Raw genomic sequence first — 19,995 nt, forward strand, 5'->3', positions numbered from 1 at the left:
ACTCTTTGGCACCTGCTGAAATTCAAAAAGCGCGGCCAATACAGCATGACTGAATGGGCAGCACTGGCCAATACATGTGCCAGTGCCGATGGTGTGTCATCGATAACTGCACAGCTGATTGATGATATTTTCAAAACAAACGCAAGTAAGTTTTTTTTTACATAAGAAAAGCGAGGTTTTGTTGATATATGAGATAAATTTAATTACATTTAGTGTTACAACAACTGTGCAGATCTCATTTTACAAGAGTAAGATGGCCAAGCTCTGTGCCTGCAGTGATACAACAGTTGCATCAACGCCGCCTTGGAACTGAACCCAAAAAAAACCCGATCCTCAATGAAACCGGCTTTTCCGAATGGCGGACCATTTACAGCCTGCCGTCAATACGACTGGTGGCTGCATTTAATAGGTTAAAAATCTACCAAGCTGTTGTTACAGCTGCGGGAGCTCCCATTGCCTTTGCTCTCGAACAGTCCGGACACGCTACGGATGCACTGGGAATCTATGCCGCCATAGGGATTAGTGGGCTGATAACCCTAACCCTAGCCAGTTTTGCAGCGACAAATCTCGTTGGATTTATCTACATCAACGAGCAGCAGGACATGCTGAAGCTTGCCTATGTGGATTTCTGGGGCCGCCGTGTAGAGACTTTGGTGGAGACCGATGATTTGCTCCCCAGCTGGGAACGGGGGACAATGAGCCAACTGAGATTCGTTTTGCCCATAGCCCTGCGGAGTGATGCCAAAAGGCGCTACAAATTGTTGAATCGTTTTGGCAACATTGCCGATCCGCAACTGTTTGAGGGTCTCTTTGGAGATTAATACCTAAGAACCATAAGATTGGAGACACTTGTTACTAGCTACTAGGTGTGCAAACGTTTAATTGTACAGTCCTAACATCAAGAAAATAATATCATCTAAGTCTAATTGTTGAGAGATTGTATTCGCAGGATTTGCTCCTACAATAATTTCCTTTATTATTTCCCCAAAGCGATGGCCTCTTCTACCTGCAATATAATAATGTAAGATATAAATATACAAACGTATGGCTGCCCCCGGAACCTACCGTATCGGGCAGCTTCATGTGAAAGGTTTCCGGCAGCAGCAGCGAAAGGAGACCAGCAATCAGCGAGGCGGCTCCAAAGAGCAGTAGTGGTAGGGGCTCGTAGTATGTTCCCTGCGTGGATGAAAACGATGGCAAAAACTGTTGGATTGAAATGTACAAATAACCTACCAGCAGCGGCACAAAGGGAGCCAGCATGGCACCACAGCGAGCAAAGGTGGACATGACACCAACGCCTCCACTACGTATAACCTGTGGAAGATTACAACCAAGTGAACTAGTCTATCAAATTAGTCAATTTGAAGGTCTTCACAAACCGTTGGCATCATTTCCGCGGTGTACGTATAGATGACGGCAAACGAGGACGTGATGCCCAGCTTTCCAATGAGAAAGAGCGTCACAATCAACCAGTTGGCACCTTAGATGGAATTATAAAAGAAGAAACATTATTCGCATCTAAGAAAAAGCACGCATAAACTATGACTAAGACGGTATGCAACCAAACATGGAGATGGACCCGACTCCACGAATATTTACCCTCAGCTTGAAGTCCGCTGGGATTCCCCTCGACTTGTACTTTGCAGGCATGCACAGAAAGCGCTCGCATTAAAATTAGTTTTAAGTCTAAATTGTTAAGTCTACCACATACGCATAGTCATATAGCCGCTGGCAACACAGGTGATCGAACAGAGCAGCAGGGATCCAGACAACGCAAGTTTGCGACCTAGTTTTCGCAGGCACAGCTGTGAAAAGATGGATCATAAATTTGGGACAATTTCTGATGGATACTGATACTGAACTTACCCACGCCAAGCTGTAGCCGGGGATTTCCACAAGGCAGACCAGGGTAAAGTTCAGATACTTGTTGCCACTCAAGCTGGTCGAGTTCAGGGAGAGTCCATAGTAGACGATGGCATTGACGGCCCAAATGAAGAGCATGTTCACATAGCGAATAATCAAAACATGAGATGCAAAAACCTCCTTGACGGCCAGCCAAATTTGGTTATTTTCTTGTTTCTCCTTCTGATCATAGTCGGTACTTTCCATGTCCAGTTCCTGCTGCTTGAAACTGGCCAGCAACTCAATTGAAATATCTCGGCGATTGACCTCCGCCGCTCTCCGAATAATCACGCCAGCCTTCTCCCGCTGGTTGCGAGCCAATAGCCACCTTACCGACTCTGGCACAATCCAAAAGTATCCCAAAAAGATCAGCGGTGGTATAGACAGTATAAGCTGTAAGTTCCGCCAATTGGGAATGAACACGGACAACCCCAACAGGGCCTCGCCCACCGCATAGAAATAGTTCAGTACAATGGAGGACATCTCGCGCTTCCTCGGCCCCACCATCTCCACGCCAATAATGAAAGCCAGCGGATACACGCCTGAGGTGCCAACGGCATTTAGCAATGCAAAGCTCAGAAAACTGATGTAGTCCCAGGCCAGGGCCTGCGCTACTCCAGTCACAGCCATGAAAACGATGCAGAACAAGAATATGCGCTTGCGTCCAAATCTGAAAGAAGACAAATCGGAGGATACTGAATGGATCTATGTTTCGTCGATCAGACTCACCGATCGGCCAGGTAACCGAACAACGCGGTCCCGATCACCAGTCCCGCAAAGTGTGTGGTTCCCACAAAGGCCAGCTTCCAGGCGTTCTCCTGGCACGTCAGCTGCCACTCCTGTACAATGGTTCGCTCCTGGGTCCCGTACACGAACTGTAGGCAACGCTCCTCCTCCTGTGTGAAGTTCTCGGCCGTACATTGTCCCGGCTGTAGAGGGTCCCAGCTGAAACCACTCGTCTCGTTGGCCACATACCGATCGCAGTTGGCTGGCGTGAACAAACCCTTCTTGCTCCAAGTTCCAGGCACAGCTATGTGCAGCCAGTCGGCATGGTACTCTGGGGCCTGGATGCTGTCGCACCCGGGTATGTAGCAGCGGTAGGTGGGTTTGCCAGCAGTGAACACATACGACAGACTGTTTGCTGCGGCAAACAGAACGGGCAGACAGATAAGCAGATAGTTCCGCCGCTGATAGCGTCCGAATTCCCCAATTTGAGTGAGTATTTCATCAAAGTCCAATAGGTCTGTCGTGGCTCCGGCTGCTGAAGGGGACATTTTATCCTTTACCCAAGTGGTATCTGCCGTAGGAATCTTGGTACGTGTTCAATAAGTCACTGAACCGCTGCTCCAGAGTCATGGGATTCGAAGTACATATATTGAAGATTAGTTGATAGACCTATGGGGAGCGTGTGGTGTTTTTGTCTGAATGGAATCTTGGAAGATAAACACATACATACATATGTATGTACGTATGTATTTATAGAATATTTATTTTTACCGGCAACAAGGGTTCAAGGGAATTATTAGGTGAATACTTTTTAATTAGTATACATATATGTATGCTGTACATTTGTGTAAGCTTATCTAATGTCTGTTACCGATGTCTGTCCACAAGTCATTCAGTAACATTTATTAATCGGTGTGCATAGCCAATGCCAAAAGTAAGGCAATTCGTTGTGTTCAAAAAGATTACCCTGAGCTCCGATACTCCTCTAAAAGCATCTGACTACTGGATATTGTTAAGTCGAGACCTCTGGCTGTGGCAGACGTGTGTGATGGTGTGGCATCTCAGCAACTTATTAATTACAAGAATACTTCATGATCAATGAATGGTTTCAGCGTCTTGAGACGAACATCAAGTACATATTTCTGTGCATGCATGCAATCCAATCGTGGCCAATTGAGATGAATTGTTGCATGCCACACAGCGGTAAAGAAAAGTGTAGAGTGCATCGGGGAGTAGCTGCCGCAGGCCAGCGCTAAATGATTGATGCGTGCTGACTATAAATGGAGATTCTCAGATGCATTATGGATGAGCCATGGGGGGAATTGCCCAGCACATAGTCTGGGATCCGCATGGGGTTTTTGCTTAGGTGGAAGTGCAACTACCATTAAAATTCGCCCATGCTTATTAATTCATTAAGTTTGTGAGAACATTTGCCAAGCGTTCAGGTGCATTGACTAAGCGTCCAGGGTCTGGGCCAGTCGATAATGGGGACTCTCCCATTATCTAATCGGTGCGGCGTCTATTTAACGATGCACTTACGAACTTCCAAAAATAATTATTTCACTTCACATTTGCTCTGCTTGCCACACCACGACCCGCTATTATCGCACTTGACAGGTGTTTTTTAGTTGCTATTAATGCTTCACCCTTCAGTGATTGAGGCGCCAATTACTTTGAACGCTATTGGCGGCCTGTTTTCTGGGTCCGGGATTTTATCCGCTTCGTTCGTGCCATTACCGCTCGCCGAAACGTCTGGCGATATACTGAAATGTCTCAAAACATCATGCAAACACGAACTTTTCTAGAACGCTATCTTACGCTTTTCTTTCTCATTCTAAAATCAAAGTAGCCGGCATTAAAATCAATACAACACCTGAGAGGGAGAGCTGGCGTAATGAGAATTTAAATTCTCCCTGCTCTTGCATTCATAGAACGCTTGTTTTTTTCTTTAATCATTTGAAAAAATGAGTCATTTGCCTGCCTCGAAAGAGCAGATCCTATTTCTACTGTCTTATGAGAGCGAGAGCGTATTCTCTGTGTTTATTCATAATATTGAATGAGGAGAACCAAAGAGACAATATGAGTAAAGATCTCTGCTCACTTCTTTAATTTGATGAATTTTGAGGCGAACTCGTAGACCCCTACGGAGTTGTTATTCTTCTGATCGTACTCCACCCAGTCGTCTTCCGATAGATCGACATCCTCGAAAGACTGGCCATTTTCGGAGGAGAAAACCTTCCAGCCGGAGCGGGGGGAGAAATCAACAGGTTCCAGGCCGCGACAGTCAAAGATGACGATAGTCTTAAGTTTTCCACTATCATCCGCCGTGTAGGGCACTGCAGGGACAAAATCAGTGAATGAACCTTTTAAATATGTGAGAGCACTCACCGTTTGACTTTTCCACAATATCGATGCTATTCTCCCGACTGCACATTTTGCATTTCATGAAGAAATTAAATCCGGCCGTGTTCCGGGTATCCTGCTGCACTCGCTCCGATTCGGTTATGTCGTGCCATTTGTCGGACTGCTCGCCGCAGTTGCTGCAGGTCAACTTCACGAAGAATGGATAGTCTGGATGGGAAGTCTCTAATTTATCTATGTTCTCCAATGTGGCAGATATTTGAAGTCCCACGCGAACCATTTCTGCAAATATTTATTCTACGCGGTGGCAGCAGCTGTTTGGCGATATTGCCAGACTACTTAATTTTTGCTCAGCTGTTAACTTTCAACTATCAATATTTTTCGAAATAATATCGATAGCGTCATCGATGGTTTTGTAGCCCCAATGGGCAACGCTGAGAATTTTCACAAAAGATTTTGGTATAAACAAATTCCTTAAATTTAACACAACAAAAACCAGCTAACAATGGATCTCAATATGAAGCCTTCACTAGCTGCTGATGAGATGTTTTCAGAGGGCCCTGGCTATATGGAAATGGACGAGGTGAGTTTGAATTCAGCAGGGTGGGGAAAGTCCTAACAAAAAATATGAACAACAATTAATTATACTACCATGGCATTTATAGTCGGGCGGCGCTACTGGCATGATGATGGATCATCTTCCCACCAATGATAAACATGTGCATGCTGATTTTTACAATAATTTCGATGATCTGTTTGACGATGACAATTGGGCCAAAGTCAAGCAAACTGGCGACAATCCCAAACAGTAGATTAAACTTTGTACGTAAGTCGCCCAAAAGGGGACAATTACTATAAGCAAAGGAATACATATGTTGAGTTAATTTCGTTTAGTTCATTATTCTGTTTTATTTGGGCAAATGTCTTGGATAAGGATGTACAAACAATGATGAATTGGTTGGCTGCTATAATATATTCATTTGGTTCGTATAACTAACCTAAATATTGCCGTTCGAGGATAGTGCGGTGGTGGATTTGAACTTTGGCGTGGCGTGGTATAAACTCAACAAAATGCTTAATTTTTGTACAAAAAAGAACCTAGAAACTATATTTAAGATATCAAACTGAGTCGCATGCGGAATGATTGAAGACATTGACATCGAGATTACATGTACACATTAAGGATAAATCTGTATGGATTCATGGAATTTGTTAAACAAATTGTACGCAATTAAGGCTGCATCTGCTTATGGCATAGCTAACCGTCTAAGGGGGTGCCACAATAGACCATAGACACCTCAGTGTTGCCATAGACAGCAGATACTGTGGGAAAAAGCTTTTTATCGGGCAAACCTGAAACCAGATACGGTAAATAGTTGGCAGTGAGCATCTAAAATCATTAAAGAATTATCAAATAATAAGCTCACCTCGAAAGGCCACGCCCAGAAACTCGTAGTTCTTTTCAAACGATAAAGTATTATCATCACAGTCCAATATGACGCGAATCCTCTCGCCCACCTGATATTTGGGTGCATTGTTCAACAATGGATATCCTCCCTGCATGTCGCCGTTGTGCAATAGATGGTTCTCGACCAGGTTCCAGCCCCAGCTCTGATCATCGGACCCCAACAGGGCCACATAGCCGTGACATTGAAGGGCCGCCTCCTTCGTAGATATCCCAATTACGGCTACCGTTCCGAGTGGACCCTCCCAGATGACTTCCCAGGCATGGCGTCCGTGTCGAAAGCCGATTTTGGCCCTTGCAGCGTCTGTGCTCTGAGCCACGGGGTTCCTAGCAACGAAAGAACATGGAGTCTGCTATATTTTCGTTTAAGCCTACTACCAAACTGTCTTACCGATGCAGGGTGAATCCATTCGGCTTAATATACACATTTCGCGAACAATCGCTGGGATTCCACGAATGAAAGAACGCTCGCAGCTTTGTCTTGTAGGTGGGGACGGGAGACAGCAATTCCGACTTGGTGACTTCCTTTGGCAGCTTGTTCAGACAGTGAAACCGCCAGACGTCGCTGTTCTCGTCGTTTAGGAAGTGGAACCAACTTTTGCAGACTTGCGAACAGCGGCCCAAGTCATTGAGGTCCAGGTACGAAAATACAACCTCCAAGACATTATAATTGCACAGAGCTGCCACACGATCGACCATTTTGTTGTTGTCTGGAATCGATTGTGTAGTGTCCTCGCTGTCCTATCCACTACTCGCTTGGCTTTTTCCGCAAGTATAGTATATACCTCCTGCGACTCGGACTTGTTATATCTTTTCAGGTGTTCTTCTCGGTTTATTATTGTAAGCTAGCTTAATCATTTTTTTTATCATCAAATTTCTGCTTAATTTATTATTTGACTCGAGGTGGGACCGTATAAGACATCAGCGAAAAATACCTAGTCGCGGAATGCAGTGGCAGCATTGTTTACATTTTTCGGCGAGTGCTGCAAGTCGATTTCGGAAACCAGCTGCTTCCAACACTGAGCTCGATTGATGCGTAAATTGGCGCGCACTGTCTGCCATTTCATTCGCACCCGCACACTGGCCTGCTCTGCCTTTCCCACATGAAAACGAAAAAGCAACGACTTGGTGGAAATTTTGTGCATATCGTGCTCCGTTAAAAAATACAAATTGTTTAAAAGTAATCACACCACACGAAAGAGTCGATTTCGGGGAATCTTTTGCGATATTGTTTGTGAAAATCGAAGTGAGTTTAGTCTGCGAAAATCGCCATCGAAAACAGGCACCAAAGCAATTTTGCGGCCGCCGCTGTGTGTGTGTGACAAGAAAAAATGCTCTTGTGCTGGAAGTGAACAAAAATGCGCTCGCGCTCGCCATTTTGACTCGAGCTACAACCAATTTTGTACCCATTAATACCGATCCCTGAGTGCATAAAAGTGTAGGCAAAGAGGGGATTAACACACGTGTTTCAATAGTGCAGTGCAGTGAAAAATACACACAAACTACGAAGACAGCACTCACACTAGGCAACCCATACACGCGTTGCGGCTACGTGCTTTTTGCTATTCAAGACTTCTTTTTTTGGCGGCCCTCTAAGAGGTGACAGCCAGAAGAGTACTGGGGTGAGGAGTAGTGGGCGAGAGTGGAGAAAAGTGGGCGAGAGGCAACAGTCGGCTATCTGTGCGGGGTTCGGCACCGGTGATAGCGGCAACGTCGACACTATTGCACCTGCCTACCTGGTTGGGTTTCTATGAAAGGAGTGTGTCCCACTATAACAATAACAGCCAAGTTACTCCTAAGATGTCGCATAACTCTTCAGCAGCAGCAGCAGCGAGCGGTGCAGCTAAAACGGATGAAGTAAACTTCTTCTTTCAAGATGAGCATGGTAAGTGGGCATCTTCATCTCTCTTTAAAGCGAAATACCTCCAAGGCAATTGAAGGGCCTTGATGTTTTCTATCTTACCGGGAAGGACTTCGGGCTGCCTTGATTAATGAGCATTATATTTGGTTGTGTGTGTGTGTGTGTATTATCAGAGGCAGAGGCACAGTGATACCCACACACTCGTGCACACGCACATATGGAGGCGGGCGCGATACGATACTACAAAGTTGCATGGGGAGCGTAAAACGCCATCTTTTCTTTTTCGGGTTTCTTTTGCTGACAATATTCATCGTTTGAAACGTTTTTAGTGCACGAGAAACAAGCAGAAGACAACTGAAAAACAATAGCTTGCACAACAGGATGAACAAAATAAAGTAAAGTAATGGTAAAGAGGCAGAGAGAGCTACTTTCGAAGTACTAAAATCGGTATGTTTTCTCCGCCCCCACCTACCGTTCAACTATCGCCCAGTTGGCGCGCTCCGTCACACATGCATACATGGATATATTATTCTCCCACTTTTATTTTATCGTACTAGCCAACAGCTGATATGCAGCCCAGCGCTGGCGGTCGTGGAAGCGCTGTTTATGCTACATTCAGTACGAAACTTTTGCATCAAAAACCTGCAATATTTTTATTTTTAGTTATAAATAATGATTTTGAATAACATTAGCTAAAGAAAAATTATAAAAACTGCGTGACATTCTGCAATGTGTCACACAGTCGGAAAAAGACCGGAATGGGAATGAGAGAGAGAGAGCGCGGGCGAACAAGGCTAGAGACAAGAACAACAATGCCACACACACAAACACACAATCTCGTAGGTAAAAAAGCTAAACCCCCAAAACGGGCAAACATCAAACATGTGTAGCGACTGGTATACACGTGTAAGTGTTTGATGCTTGCATCGAACCACGGTCCCACAACTAATTACAGTGAATCCTATTTATTTTTGAAAATTTTGTATGTTACTCTGCCAGAATATTATCTCAATACAGCACAATCGTTTTTAGAACTTAAAAGTTGCCGATCCCCAGTCCGCACCGCTGGCCGGCCCAAGGCGTGTATGCCTGTAGTTAAGCCACTGTGTGCGTCATTTGAAGGTAGCTTGCATACGTGTGTGAGAGAGAGAGTTTGTAGCTATTTTTAGTATTCGAAGACCCTTTGCTGTTTTGCTTGTTCTAGGAGTTTGATTTGAGAGCGAAGGCCATCATTTGGTCTCTCCCTTGACCACTCGCTCTGTTGTTATGGTTATGCAAATATTGGGCGACAGGTGAATAATTATCATACCGAAAGAAGCTAATGTAAAAAACTTGAGTTGCTTAGAAAAGCCGGTTACAAAGCCAAAGATGTAAGCCAGGGATGCATACAACTAATCTGGCCCCATAGGTTTTTGATTCTAGTTATGGTTTATTTTTCCCTAGCATTTGGTACTTTTTTATCAGAGCAATATTTATCTTTTGGGATAAAGAACCCATGTGATCTATGGGTCTAATTCGATCTTTGTGCAGATCACTTTCAAGTTAATGTTTCTTTTGGACAAACTGTGACTTAAAAAGTAGTTCATAAAAATATCGATATTAATGATATTTAGAACTCCACCTCTTCTCAGTCATACCTTGCACAATTGCATGTAAAAATCATGTAGAAATGCCTTTTTGGTGGTCGCGTTTGAGACAAAAAAAAAATACATTTTTTTTAAATTAAAAAAAAACAGAATTTTGGTTTAAACTTGGCGGTTCCGTTAATATACCTACATACCATATGTAATGTATTTACCAGAAAAAATTACCAAAATCTATTTTCAACAACCCTAAGTGATCTGTTTTCGGGTTGTTGCTGCATCCTCTTCTGTACTATACATAGAAATTGTTATGTGTGTGTGTGTGTTGTATGCACCCTTAAAATTCTGATTCAGAAATATGTACCTTCGTTATATTTTACTGTTGTTGCAGTCGTTTTCAGTTGCGCGCGCTTGTTGTGTTCACTACATTTGCCTCACAGCGAGGGCTGCACACCGACAATAGTCGAATACACACATGCCAGTGTAATTTGATGTGTGTGTGCGTGTTGGGGATATTGACACAATCGTGTTATCAAATTCTTAGTAGTTCTTCAGAGAGAATCCAATCTGAAACTGCATTTATCTTCTTCTAGGACAAATAGCCACAATGCGGAAGCCGGCACAAGTGAAATCCGAAATGCATAGTGGAAAATCTTCCGTAGTGTATGCCACCAGCTCTTCCGCGCGCAACAGTGTCAGTGGCAATGGCAGTGGCATTGGCACCGTTGGACGCATGGGCGCGTTCAGTCAGATGGTAAGGCGTCTACTTCGGATCGGAGGGTATCGTATCGTTGCTTAACTCACATTTCACAACCCTCACAGGGCTCCACAAATCAGGGACAGTTCATTCGATTGCAGGACAACGGTACGGTCATTCCAAAAACAGAAAGTAAGCCACAAACACACATAACCTTTCGATCGGTTCTCATGCGATATCCATTGAACAAACACAGATACTTCATACACAACTGGGTCGGCACAGAAGAGCGCCAGCGGGGGCGGCGGCATGTACGACGTGGTAAGTAGCGCGGTACTCTACTCCACCTCCACGCGGCATTAACCGAATGTGTGTTTTGCATAAACAGATAAAGGAACGCTTTGAGAGGTTTACGCCAAATAATCCCATTAAATTGAAGTCAAGACTGTAAGTTTCCAGCTGATGCAAGTCCAAAAAAAAACAGGAACTAAGCTGATCGTTCTCTTGATTCTAACAGCCATGCCATACAGAGCAACCACTCAGCTTCCGCCTCATCCTCGTCAGTACAAAGGAAACGCAAGCCGGACAAGGCCGGCAAGGGTCTCCGTCACTTCTCGATGAAGGTGTGCGAGAAGGTTGAGGAGAAGGGCAAAACCACATATAATGAAGTGGCCGACGACCTCGTCAGCGAAGAAATGAAAAACAATGCCTACGACAGTAACTGTGATCAAAAGAATATCCGACGTCGTGTCTACGATGCGCTCAACGTACTGATGGCAATCAATGTTATATCCAAGGATAAGAAGGAAATACGCTGGATAGGACTGCCCGCCAACTCAGCGGAGGTAAGACCGTACAATCCAAAAGTCCTGCGACTATGTCGGCTAATGCTATGTGTCCCTATCAATTCGCTAGCAATTTCTGGCTCTGGAAGAGGAGAATAGTCTCCGGCGGGAGCGTATCAAACAGAAAAATGATATGCTGCGCGAAATGATTATGCAGCATGTAGCATTCAAAGGCCTAGTCGAGCGAAACAAGCGGAATGAGAGCCAGGGCGTGGTGCCCTCAGCCAATGCATCCTGTCAGCTGCCGTTCATCATAGTTAACACGCACAAATCGACCAAGATCAACTGCAGCGTGACCAACGACAAGTGAGTCCAACATCTCTTAGTTCCCCCAAATTCTACCACTCATTCACTATTCATTGCCCTGTCCGTACTATGTAGGTCCGAATACATATTCAAGTTCGACAAGACATTTGAAATGCACGATGACATTGAAGTCCTCAAGCGTATGGGCTTCTGTTTGGGTATGTAATCTCCGTGCCGAATCCACAGTTTTCAGTAAACTAATTGATTTTTTCAACCATTCTAGGCTTGGATAAGGGTAAGTGCACGCCCGAAAACATTGAGCGCGTGAAGAATTGGGTCCCACCAAATCTAGCCAAATATGTAGAAGGTATGTTTCATATCGGATAAAAATATCAATCAAAATATCTACAATACCATTCCGTCTTCTAGCTTATGGAGCCGGAAAAACTGGAGAAACCATGTACGATTCCGACGACGAGGATATCGAGTTCACAGTGTACAATGATTCTCAAAGCTTGTCACAAAACACAACACAGCGCACCATTGGTGACGGTCTCAAGCTGGAGCTGGACGATGACGAGCTGGAGGATGACATAGATTGAGCTGACGATGCCGCTCACATTGCACATGCAATGGCCGATGCGGACGGGGATGCAGATGCTGCGGATGCAGAAGATTCATTTAGTTTTACGTTTATCAATGCTTTGCTAGGTTTGCCACGCCCCCCACACGGTTAAACTTGTCGGTTCTCCTATCACCCCCTACCACCATCCCACCCACACAGTTGGTTTTTTTTTAAATTTCAATGAGACTTTATTAAGTTATACAATATTGCTATAATTATCGTCTAAACAACATGGGGGAAAATCATAAGTGAATGGTTTCGCATACGCATTTTCCCTTGGATCTTTGAAGATTTATGTTTAAGCTGAATGAGTTTTTAAAAAGTAATTTGTCTAGTTAAGCGAAAAGTGTACACAACATATTAAGCAATCCCCCCCAGCAAACGAAAAGAAAATATTGTTTCTTAGTTGTTACGAGTCGTCTCCCCTTTGCCGCCCCTCTTCCTTTAATGGGTAATACTAAAGCGAAAGCGATAATGTTATGGGTAAATTTCTCTGGATAATACAATACACCCAAATTTTAAACACAACCAAAACGAACTGGAATTATTTGTACGATTAGAAGACAAGAATGGCAGGGCATCCAATACATACATATGTAATATGTTTTATTCAATCATCCCCACAAGTGGAAGGTCTTTGACAATTTCTCAGCCCCAAAACATTTAATTTAACAAAGAAACGGAGATGGGATGAATGCAAATAATCAACCTACCAATTTAGCAATAATAATACGAGCGAAATATAAATTTTCAGAATTTATATAATCTTCAAGTGAATACAGAGAAGCATACAAATACAAATACAAATTAGTAGACAAGTCAAATAGAATGCGTTTAAATATAAGTGTCGAGTGCATGTAGCTGTGTAATAAATCGGAATAATTAATGATTGGATTGAATTGCGTATTGCTGCAATGGGAATAACTGACAAACAAACGAGTTAATAAAGCGGATTGCATATTGTAAAATATGATATAAACAAAGAAAACCTATGAATTTTTCTTCACCTTATTTTGCATACCCTCTCAGCAAACCCGAGGAACGAGTTTCTAACTAGAACTGCGTGACTAGAGGAGGCTGAACTGGGCTGAAAGCCACCACATTTGGCGATGGAAATGAGTCATGGAACTCGGTTTGTTGTTGTAGTTTACTTTAGTTCATTGGGATCGGATCGTAGAGCAGAACAGTCTTACATACAAATTCAAAAACCTTAAATGGAAATATACTTACAAAAGGCGGAAGCTATCTTAAAATACAACAGGTCAACCGAAGATACATACTTAAACTAAAGCTATGTTTTAGGACTGTGCACGGGGGGGCCACTGGCTGGGGTAATTCAAGCGAAACCCTCTTCAAATGCCGCTGTTGCAGTTGAGGGCGGCCCAAGGGGTGCCTGTTGCTGGGCCGCCAGGTTGAAGTCGTAGTTCATTTGTTGATCCAACGGCGGTGCGGGAAAAGCATCTGTAGAAAGATTCATCAGCTCGGGTCGCGGCTGGGTGGGTTTAACTTGTTCCTGATGATCCTGGCGTAGTTGCTGCGGTGATTTCACATAGCTAATGGGAATGATGCCTGAAGTCTGGCCATTTGTTGTGGCCAAGGCCCAGCCGGTATTGAGCAGATTGAGAGTCTGTTGAATCTCGCGGGGGGCCACCTGGAGCGACTGGCCGGCACTCAGCGAGAGTTCACTCTGATTACGTCCGGCGAAATCGTAAACAGCCTGGGTGTGAATAGGTGCGACCCACTTGGATGGATTGCGGGCTGCGAGAAACAAAAACATACAAGAATTATACCCGGGGCTTATCACATTTCTCACGGCTTATCGGCCAGATTAATAGCACATGGCGAGAGCAAAGTGCTCGCTCGATTAGATAAAGCAAGTGTGCAATGTGCATAAGGTTTATGTACCTTCCTCCTGGGCCGTGTTCGTTACCGAGCCCAAAAGCTTCATGATCAGATAGGGAGCCGTGAATATAAAGCTTATGAAGGCTAATACCGGCCAGGGCGAATTTCTTTTTCGCGGAGGCTGTGGTCCCCCTCCGACCTGGCTATGGTTTTCGTTGAGAGCTTCAGCAAAGGCCTTCTTGAAGGCCTCCGAAGAAGGATCCAAATTCGATAATCGCAGCCAGAAAAGAATCCTACAAGTATGTACGTTCGGTAAAGCCAGTGTTTAATCTCTTTCCGATTGCTACTCACTTTCTGTAGATCCATTTCAGCCCTCGGAAGATGGCAAATGTCGTCCAGAACTGCGCAAAAACGCTGCGCAGACGTCCAAAATTCGCTGCCACGCCGAGAATGGCCCTAAATGAGCTCGTTAACGCAAAGAAAGTCGAGTCCAGCATGGAGGCAATGTTCCCAATGGCCGATACTAAGGACTCTATACTCTGGAATGCTGGACGCGAGCTTGCCTCGGCCATCTGGATGAATCGCTGTTCCGGATCAATGCCCCCCATACCGCCAAATCTATTGTAGCCTCCGCCAAAGTCACCTCCATACGACCTGTACGGACCTCCCCAACCGCTACCAAATTGGCCCATTCCTCCATATCCTCCTCCGAATCCTCCTCCCGTGTTGTAACCGCCATAGCCACCAGCGTAGCTATTGTTTCCATATGCTCCGCCATATCCATATTGCGTCTGTTGAAACGGTGACAGTGGAAGTGGTGGGGCGAGGTTTGGTAGAGCACGCACATTACCGGCGAAGGGTGTGCGCAGCACTGCATCTGGCGGAGGCCCACTGGAAAATCCGGGTCCAACAATGCTCGTCGGCGGCACTAAAGGTGCCTCGTTGATCACAGCGCTGCGAAGATTATTGTTGTCGGCCATGGCGATAGCTAAAAACTGTCGTATGTAGCTCCGCCGTTGGCAATGGGCTTTGTGAACTTTACCCCAAATGAGTAGCGAGCGGGGGGAGGTACTGTTGTACTTTTATCTCCGCCTAGTCGTATTCAACTATGTGGTAGAGTTATGTGGTGTTATTGTTTTGCCAATTAGCTCACTTCTGTTTTCGTACACGACGACTGCAAACAGGGGCGGACACTCCTTCAGAAATTTAATTGGTGAAATTTTTTTTAATAATAAATATGTCCAACAGTTTCGATACTTAATGTTATCGATAGTCTGGCGCTGCCAGATGCGATCCTTTTCCAACCATCTGGCAACAGAGCCAGGAGTTGTTATCGGCATCGATACTTTGCATTCGATTATTATTTCGATATTGAAAAACTCCCACCACCAGCAATCAGCTGTCGCGACTTATCGAAGCACTGCCATCTCAATTGCCGAACAAAACAAACAAAAATCGTAACATTGCCGGACATGCCATGAAGGCGTCTGTTCTTCTGGACAGATGTTGACAGCCATCAGGCCATTATCCCGGCATCATTAAGTCGATGGCAATGAGCGGCTGGCCTACAAGCTGGAAGGAGTCACGGCCCTGGACCAACAGTCCGATATGATCTACTATGCCCATGTCTAGCGAATCGATGGAAAGAGCAAGTATGCAACGAATATGGGGATCCTTTGGACATATGTGTAATCCCCTACCTTGTTTCCATGCCCATCTCGCAGGTGATCAACATTGCCGCCTTGGGAGGGATTTATGTACTGGCTGGACGACAAGACCGGAGTGGAAGGGATCACTGTCAACGGAGAGCGTCGTTCCGAGGAGCTTCAGCGTCTGCCGCGGATCATCGACATCAGTGTCGCAAATTCTTGAACTAACAATATCCTTCTCGCCCTTCCCACAGCTTTGCATATCGGCCAAGCAGATCAATGAGATTGTAAAAACTCAGCCCAAGCCCAAAACTATTAAACTGTGAGTCCCATTCCAACGCAGACTCCGGTTAATGATGCGACCAATGATCTGTTTTGGCCCATCTTTAACGACGGGCCGTCGTCTTTGAGTGCCTCAAAATCCTCCCAAAAAGCCTTCGAAATCGTTGCCAAAGTATCTCTTTGATGATGATCTGGAAGATGACTTCCTAAGCTTCCACCAGAACAAAAATTTAAATCCTCCCTATTCGATGGCGATGATTTGGATTCAGATGATTTCGATGCAGCCGAACAAACTCTCAAAGAGATTAGTTAGAAAAAACTCTGTTTGATGATGACCAGTATGATGTCACTGATTTGTTTGGCTCAAAGAAGATCTTCATATAAAATTAATGAAATAGGCTATACAAAGACCTATACGACGGCCTACACGCAACATGTCCTCAAATACCAGCAACATTGCGACTGTTTTTTTGTTGAACTATTTTGTTTAAACCTTGTTTTAGTCAAAATACAATAAAAGCAAGGACTAAGAACTAGCCAATTTTGTAGAAAATTATTTCATTAATGGCCTAAAATTATGTGGGCCGAACTAAGGGTTTTAGTTAGCCAGAATTATTCAAGGATGGAAATCCTTGACGGAGAACGATTAACCTATTATAAGCCAAGGGTGTATTTTAGTTTTCCACCGAAAATAATGAAAATTGACTAGTCTTTTGCGCAGGAAAGAAGGCATGAAACTACAAGGAGAATTTACAATCGTTAATATTTTCCACCATTTACCTCAAGTAGTTGAACTATTTAAATAGAGGGGGCTTAAGTGGGCTAAGTTCGGTTTTTCATATTACGAGAAGCTATATTGTTGTTAAGGAAACAAAATTGAGCCAAAAACAATCAAAGTCAAATATTTAATAAGCCAGTCAATTAGAAAATTAATTCATTAATCGGATAAAATTATGTGGGCAGGCCTGAAAGTTCTATCTAGCTAGTAATACTCGACGGAATATCAAAATCGAGGAATATGCATAATAATAACTTGAATTCGTCAGTATATTTACGGTATAGTTTAAAATGAGACGGTATATTTTGGTATATTTCTGAGGGTCGGACGGAATATTTTAACGATAAATCCGCTGTCATTGAAGCGTCGTATTGACCAGCAGGCCAAGAATGGCCAACAGCAAGGAGTTGTGCTCCATACGGGAGTGGGCCCCGCTAACTGATATCATCGATCACATTCCGGCACGGCTGCAGCGGGGATTCTTTCCAGCCAATCTCAATTTAACTTGCGTCGATGGAACAAACGAGTTCCTGGCCGTGGGTAGCGATGCGGGCATTGTATTCTGGTACAATCGCCAAACGGGCGAGATGCAGAAGCTCAAGTCGGAGGTAGCCTATGACTCATTCTACAATTCAATCTCAATAGCATGGCCCATCCCTTGCGTGTCATTCACTCATAATTTTGGCTAACGGTGGCGTGGGCTTCCCCCTTCTAATGTCTTTGCAGGTTGCCACACGCATTACGTGCGTGAAGATAGTCAATTCGGTGGAGTACATGGTGGCTGCAGGATGCGCCAATGGACAAGTCAGCATATTCCAGATACAGAAGGAACTGCCCCAGGACTTGAATCTGGTGGCTCCCTGTACGCGCAGCAAGCCCATCGAACGCTACACCATCCGCGACCTGCACCGCTGCGTGGTCAGCTGCTGCGAGTGGTCGAAGAATGGAATGAAACTCTTCTCCGGCGACCGCCAAGGCGTTGTGGTGCTAACGGAATTCGACTATCAATCGGTGGGTACAAGAGTTTTGAAAGAATCCTCCAGTAGCCACTATATTTTCCATCCAGCACCTAAGCAAATCTGTTGAGATCCTGAGCGAAGCCTATGAAATCGTCCAGCTAAGCGTACACCAAAGCCACTTGCTCGTGGCCACGCTCTATCGTTGTATCGTGTGCCAGCGCGACGTCCAAACTGGACAGTGGCACATCACCCAGGTGGGCAAGAAGGATCGCAAGCAGCTCATCGACTGTGGCGGCGTGTTCCTTAAGAAGTTGTCGAATAGCAAGCCACAGCTCATTTGCGGGCGACCTGGTCTGCGCTTCTGGATAGCCGACACCATCGGCAATGTGTCTAGGACCCTTCTATTTAGGGACGCTGTGCTGCGCAGTCCCACGTGGGAGATACCCATACTTAACCCGAAGCGCAGTGATCCATCCACAAGGCCACAACCAGCCGTTGCGGAAGATGGAGAAAGCGAAGTGCCCTACGTGGCCAGCAGCAATTTCCGCCAGTTGTATTTGTACGACGGCCAGGACTCCTTGCTGGTGACCCATGACGATACCACTTTGTATATATTGAATGTCGACCGCCTCAAGGTGGAAGCGGTAGCGCGCGGGTTTCGCAAAATTCTTGACTTTTGCGTTTATGGCAAGGAAATCTTTGTTCTGGAAGGAGAGCGCTCCTTGTTGCGGTTGGCTCCACTTCCGGAGCCACCAAACAAGACGGCGAAAGTAATATTTAATCCGTTGATGCCGCCGCCAGTTCCTGTCCTAGGCGCTCCGCACTCCTCCCAGCTGGAGTCACCGCTGGAACTGCAAGCGGAGCCCCTCCACTGTGCCGAAGAATGCTTTGAGCTGCCACCCGTCGAAAAGCTCGATCTGAACGTTCCCATTGAGCTAGCCGTGGAGTCGCCGTTGGCTCAGCAGAACCGACGCCTAGACATTTTTCGTCGCATAGGCGAAATGGATTTCGAGCAGTCTATAGTTCACACCAGCGGTACGACCTCCAGTAGAAGGCGCAAGACATCTGTGGGCAAGCAGAGCAGTGGATTGGGCGTCGTAGAAATCGGCCACGAGACGCATGAGATGAAACTGCCGCTCACTAGTGCCGCCACGATAATGGAGGCCAGCTACTGTCAGATGGAGAAGTGAGTATTCAAAGATTTCACCATTTTTTTTTTCAATCAAGATGTATCTCTATATCCCGTGCAGCAATGGCCTGGCCTCGCCTTTGGATTTGAAGAGCGCCTTTATGGAGCACCTACCGGACACCCTGAGCCCGACCACACTTCAAAAGACCGTGGCGGCCAAGGCCAAGTCCCTCGCCGCCGAGCTGGACCTGCCCGAGGTGCACCTGGCCCCACTCACTCAAGAAGAGCTGTGTGCCGCCCATGCTCAGACGAAGCAACTGACTGAGCATTTGATCAGCTGCTATCCCACCCGACTGGAGGAGGCCAGTGTGCAGACAGCTCCACACAAAATGCATACCGTCGACGATTACAATGCGGGCCAGCCGATAGACGGGATTTGTGCGTCTGCTCCCACAAAGCCAAAAGTGGCGCCTCTAAAGTTTGTCAACAGCACGCCGAAGGCAACACTAACCCTGAAAGATGATACGGACGAGGAGGAGTACACAAGCTTTTTGCCAGACTTTCGACGGGCTGGAGACCCCTTGAGAAATGAAACCCCAGCCACAAGCGATTCCAACACGTCCAGTGAATGGGAGTTTCTGGACAATTAGTTTCAGTATTACCCATAAGTGTATCATTTGCACTTGCTTTCAAATTGATTTTGAGCACATTACACGCTTTTTTTTGCAGCTCCGCTCAACGAAACTGTTGAGCGTTTTAGAGTGTGATTATCGTGATTTATTTATATGAGTCGAATTAACACAATTGTACATAACTTTAGGATTAGTAATCTTCATTCAAAATTTAAACCTGTCATATGGAGGTAACACTTAGATGAGCACTGTGATCTTGTCCTAATGCTAGGATATTGATATCAATCCCTGTGTTACTTCCCTCACACATTCGAATGCTTTAAGTATTTTATATTGCAACACACAAAATACAATTATCTTACATAAATGCAATCATTCCACGTATGCACACGAGTGTGTTCATTCACATTGAG

General features: G+C 45.1%; 8 protein-coding genes across 11 annotated transcripts; 4 read left to right on the top strand and 4 right to left on the bottom strand.

The window, feature by feature from the left end:
• The first annotated feature begins 6 nt into the window (after positions 1-6).
• LOC4804164 (transmembrane protein 186) lies at positions 7-926 on the top strand. Its single transcript, XM_001360731.4, has 2 exons — positions 7-145; positions 214-926. The coding sequence occupies exons 1-2, from the start codon at positions 46-48 to the stop codon at positions 819-821; spliced, it is 708 nt and encodes a 235-aa protein (XP_001360768.4). The 5' UTR covers positions 7-45; the 3' UTR covers positions 822-926.
• Positions 861-4,452, bottom strand: LOC4804165 (organic cation transporter protein). Of its 3 annotated transcripts, none has more exons than XM_033378913.1 (8): positions 4,301-4,452; positions 2,632-3,297; positions 1,867-2,572; positions 1,712-1,805; positions 1,380-1,480; positions 1,234-1,314; positions 1,066-1,176; positions 861-1,006 (listed from the first exon to the last, which is right to left on the bottom strand). In XM_033378913.1, exons 2-8 carry the CDS (start codon positions 3,174-3,176, stop codon positions 977-979), a joined length of 1,668 nt encoding a protein of 555 aa, XP_033234804.1. In that variant the 5' UTR covers positions 3,177-3,297; positions 4,301-4,452; the 3' UTR covers positions 861-976. The 3 variants fall into 3 exon arrangements, 2 of the variants coding, with proteins under 2 accessions (XP_033234804.1, XP_001360769.2); XM_001360732.4 differs by having other exon boundaries at positions 4,168-4,452; XR_004468930.1 differs by lacking the exons at positions 861-1,006; positions 1,066-1,176; positions 1,234-1,314 and having other exon boundaries at positions 1,389-1,480; positions 1,600-1,805; positions 4,168-4,452.
• A 147-nt stretch (positions 4,453-4,599) lies between these two features.
• On the bottom strand, positions 4,600-5,269 carry LOC4804166 (UPF0587 protein GA18326). Its single transcript, XM_001360733.4, has 2 exons — positions 5,017-5,269; positions 4,600-4,964 (listed from the first exon to the last, which is right to left on the bottom strand). Exons 1-2 carry the CDS (start codon positions 5,267-5,269, stop codon positions 4,726-4,728), a joined length of 492 nt encoding a protein of 163 aa, XP_001360770.2. The 3' UTR covers positions 4,600-4,725.
• A 144-nt stretch (positions 5,270-5,413) lies between these two features.
• LOC4804167 (COP9 signalosome complex subunit 9 homolog) lies at positions 5,414-5,887 on the top strand. Its single transcript, XM_033378915.1, has 2 exons — positions 5,414-5,572; positions 5,655-5,887. Exons 1-2 carry the CDS (start codon positions 5,495-5,497, stop codon positions 5,799-5,801), a joined length of 225 nt encoding a protein of 74 aa, XP_033234806.1. The 5' UTR covers positions 5,414-5,494; the 3' UTR covers positions 5,802-5,887.
• Fsn (F-box synaptic protein) lies at positions 5,874-7,384 on the bottom strand. The gene is made up of 3 exons (XM_001360735.4): positions 6,846-7,384; positions 6,417-6,781; positions 5,874-6,342 (listed from the first exon to the last, which is right to left on the bottom strand). Exons 1-3 carry the CDS (start codon positions 7,151-7,153, stop codon positions 6,248-6,250), a joined length of 768 nt encoding a protein of 255 aa, XP_001360772.1. The 5' UTR covers positions 7,154-7,384; the 3' UTR covers positions 5,874-6,247.
• Positions 7,385-7,518: 134 nt separating this feature from the next.
• Positions 7,519-12,845, top strand: Dp (transcription factor Dp). The gene is made up of 10 exons (XM_001360736.4): positions 7,519-8,339; positions 10,492-10,652; positions 10,721-10,787; positions 10,852-10,916; positions 10,984-11,042; positions 11,113-11,440; positions 11,511-11,746; positions 11,822-11,904; positions 11,970-12,053; positions 12,116-12,845. The coding sequence occupies exons 1-10, from the start codon at positions 8,255-8,257 to the stop codon at positions 12,286-12,288; spliced, it is 1,341 nt and encodes a 446-aa protein (XP_001360773.2). The 5' UTR covers positions 7,519-8,254; the 3' UTR covers positions 12,289-12,845.
• A 209-nt stretch (positions 12,846-13,054) lies between these two features.
• Positions 13,055-15,432, bottom strand: Pex13 (peroxin 13). 2 transcript variants are annotated; one of them, XM_015184170.2, is made up of 4 exons: positions 15,307-15,432; positions 14,505-15,245; positions 14,217-14,446; positions 13,055-14,069 (listed from the first exon to the last, which is right to left on the bottom strand). In XM_015184170.2, the coding sequence occupies exons 2-4, from the start codon at positions 15,131-15,133 to the stop codon at positions 13,648-13,650; spliced, it is 1,281 nt and encodes a 426-aa protein (XP_015039656.1). In that variant the 5' UTR covers positions 15,134-15,245; positions 15,307-15,432; the 3' UTR covers positions 13,055-13,647. The 2 variants fall into 2 exon arrangements, with proteins under 2 accessions (XP_015039656.1, XP_033234805.1); XM_033378914.1 differs by having other exon boundaries at positions 14,505-15,431.
• A 1,739-nt stretch (positions 15,433-17,171) lies between these two features.
• Positions 17,172-19,966, top strand: LOC4804171 (WD repeat-containing protein CG11141). Its single transcript, XM_001360738.4, has 4 exons — positions 17,172-17,470; positions 17,589-17,873; positions 17,929-19,007; positions 19,072-19,966. The coding sequence occupies exons 1-4, from the start codon at positions 17,252-17,254 to the stop codon at positions 19,598-19,600; spliced, it is 2,112 nt and encodes a 703-aa protein (XP_001360775.2). The 5' UTR covers positions 17,172-17,251; the 3' UTR covers positions 19,601-19,966.
• The last annotated feature ends 29 nt before the right edge of the window (positions 19,967-19,995 follow it).

Source organism: Drosophila pseudoobscura, chromosome 3, assembly GCF_009870125.1.
Source record: "Drosophila pseudoobscura strain MV-25-SWS-2005 chromosome 3, UCI_Dpse_MV25, whole genome shotgun sequence".
Lineage (NCBI taxonomy): Eukaryota > Metazoa > Arthropoda > Insecta > Diptera > Drosophilidae > Drosophila > Drosophila pseudoobscura.